General features: G+C 33.7%; 1 protein-coding gene across 1 annotated transcript; it reads left to right on the plus strand.

The window, feature by feature from the left end:
• Nucleotides 1–1,042: 1,042 nt before the first annotated feature.
• LOC104245127 (flowering-promoting factor 1-like) lies at nucleotides 1,043–1,703 on the plus strand. Its single transcript, XM_009800695.2, has one exon. It carries the CDS (start codon nucleotides 1,121–1,123, stop codon nucleotides 1,439–1,441), a length of 321 nt encoding a protein of 106 aa, XP_009798997.1. The 5' UTR covers nucleotides 1,043–1,120; the 3' UTR covers nucleotides 1,442–1,703.
• The last annotated feature ends 562 nt before the right edge of the window (nucleotides 1,704–2,265 follow it).

A 2,265-nucleotide genomic window follows, 5' to 3' on the forward strand; every position in this document is an offset into this window, starting at 1 on the left:
TTACATATCTTAAGATTAACAATTAAATCCATATGTAATGCGCCACCATGACCCAATGCTAGCCAAGATTCCCTTGTGCTTTCTACTTTTGAAAAAAAAAAAGGAAAACGTTCCTCCAAACGAATAAAGTAGCTCAAACTCATTACTCATATTTGAGAATACATAGGAAAAAGTAGTAATTAAAAAAAAATTATGCTATATATGCGAACCTGTCCTTATAATTTTTAATCTGTTTAACAAACTAACGTACCTTTTCTAAATTACAAACTAAGATTATTAAATAATACATATAATTATCTTTTAAATAACTTAATTATGTAATTATTTTACAGTTTATGTATACAACTTAAACTCTTAATTAGGAGTGGCAAACAGGCAGTTTGGGTCGGATCGAAAATGGGTATTGATAAAACGGATAAATTATCCGACCCAACCCATATTTAATACGGATAAAAAAGGGGGTTAACCGGTGGATAATATGGTTAACCATATTATCCATGACTTCTTGCATATGATCATTTTGGGAGATTTCCTAGCCTTCCCAACTTGAGGAACCCCCAATTTGAGGTTTTACAAATGTAAAAGTTAGACCCATTGGTTATCCATTTTCTAAATGGATAATAAAGTTGTTATCCATATTTGATCTGTTTTAAAAAGTTCATTATCCAACCTATTTTTCAATAAATAATATGAGTGATTAACTCTTTTCTTTAAACCATTTTGCCAGCACCGCTCTTAATTAACTAAAAGGAGTTTCACACCAAACAAGATTCTATTCTTAACCCTTGATTCTCCACCCCACCAACAACATAGCTAATGTGGGATAGTACGTGGGCTCTAAATCATACCCATGGTGTCTTTGTCTCTTGGAATTTTAACAAAGAAGGTCCCACAATATCTAGATTCTACACTAAAGCTAAACAAGCCTATCATCACCTATCTTTTCATCCCACTTCAGAGAGTATTTTCCCCTTGTTTTATCTACCCCGTCATTTATATAAATACCCTCCAAATCTTTCTCCATTTCAAGTAACTCAAATCCATTTCTTTCTTCTCCTTTACTGTTCAAGAAAACCTAGCTAGTACTAACTTCTTCCATATAACTCATTATAGAAAAATAATGTCTGGAGTTTGGGTCTTCAAGAATGGGGTTTTCCGTTTGGTAGAAAATCCATCATCAGAGCAAGGTCAAAGAAGAAGAAAGGTTTTGGTACACTTACCAACAGGGCAAGTGGTCTCATCATATTGTTCTCTTGAAAGAATTCTCAATGGTTTGGGATGGGAAAGGTATTATGGAGGTGACCCTGAACTCTTCCAATTCCACAAGCATTCTTCCATCGACTTAATTTCACTTCCTAAGGATTTTGCCAAGTTCAACTCCATTCACATGTACGATATCGTCGTTAAAAACCCTAATGTTTTCCATGTTAGAGATGTTTGAATTAATCCTTGTTTATTACATGTCATCTTTGTATAGGAAAGCTAGCTAGGGTTTGTTTTTGACTTACTTCTTGGGATGGGGTTGGTTTCTTCCCGTGTGCTTTGATTTGGTTGCCATGAGTCCTAGATTCCATCGTTGGTGAGTGAAATGTTTTAAATGACTTCTATATATATATATTTATAGTTTGCGTTCATTTTGTTATTTTATGTTTTTAGGGTTCAAGTATGGCTGTGGAATAAAGTAATTTCGTATGTTCTTTCGATCCCTTTATTTTGTAATGCTTTTGGAATTGGCTGAATATAGAAATTGCATTTCTTAATGTATTATTTTATATATAACGAAGTTTTCGAGTATTAAAAATTAAATACAAATGGAATATATAGTTTAAATGGAATATATAGTTTAAATGAACTATCCGGCGTTCACTTTTTCGGCACCTAAAGAAAGGACCGGGGAGAGGAAACGTTCTTTTTTAATAGGATATATCTGATCCCTCCTCGTCCATAATTGGCCATCGAGAACGACGTACCTTTTCATGTTGGGGATAGGAAAATCATGATTGAATTAGCGAACCAAAAGTTATTCATTTTGATGTTCCTTGATGTAAGGGTGCATTGGTTAGTTGGAAGCCTTTCATAGGTGACAAATTTTTGTGAGCTTACTTATAAAATAATCTTCAATATATAGGAACAAGGAGGTAAGGTGAAGTCCCCCTCAATTCTACTATAATTTTGGTTATATATATTCACAGCCAGGCTCTAAGTTTGAGTTGAAAGTTTAGCTTAAAGAACCTTAACTATAAAACTGGGATGTGGGTCTTCTTG

The sequence above is a fragment of the Nicotiana sylvestris genome, chromosome 3 (assembly GCF_000393655.2).
Source record: "Nicotiana sylvestris chromosome 3, ASM39365v2, whole genome shotgun sequence".
Taxonomy (NCBI): Eukaryota; Viridiplantae; Streptophyta; class Magnoliopsida; order Solanales; family Solanaceae; genus Nicotiana; species Nicotiana sylvestris.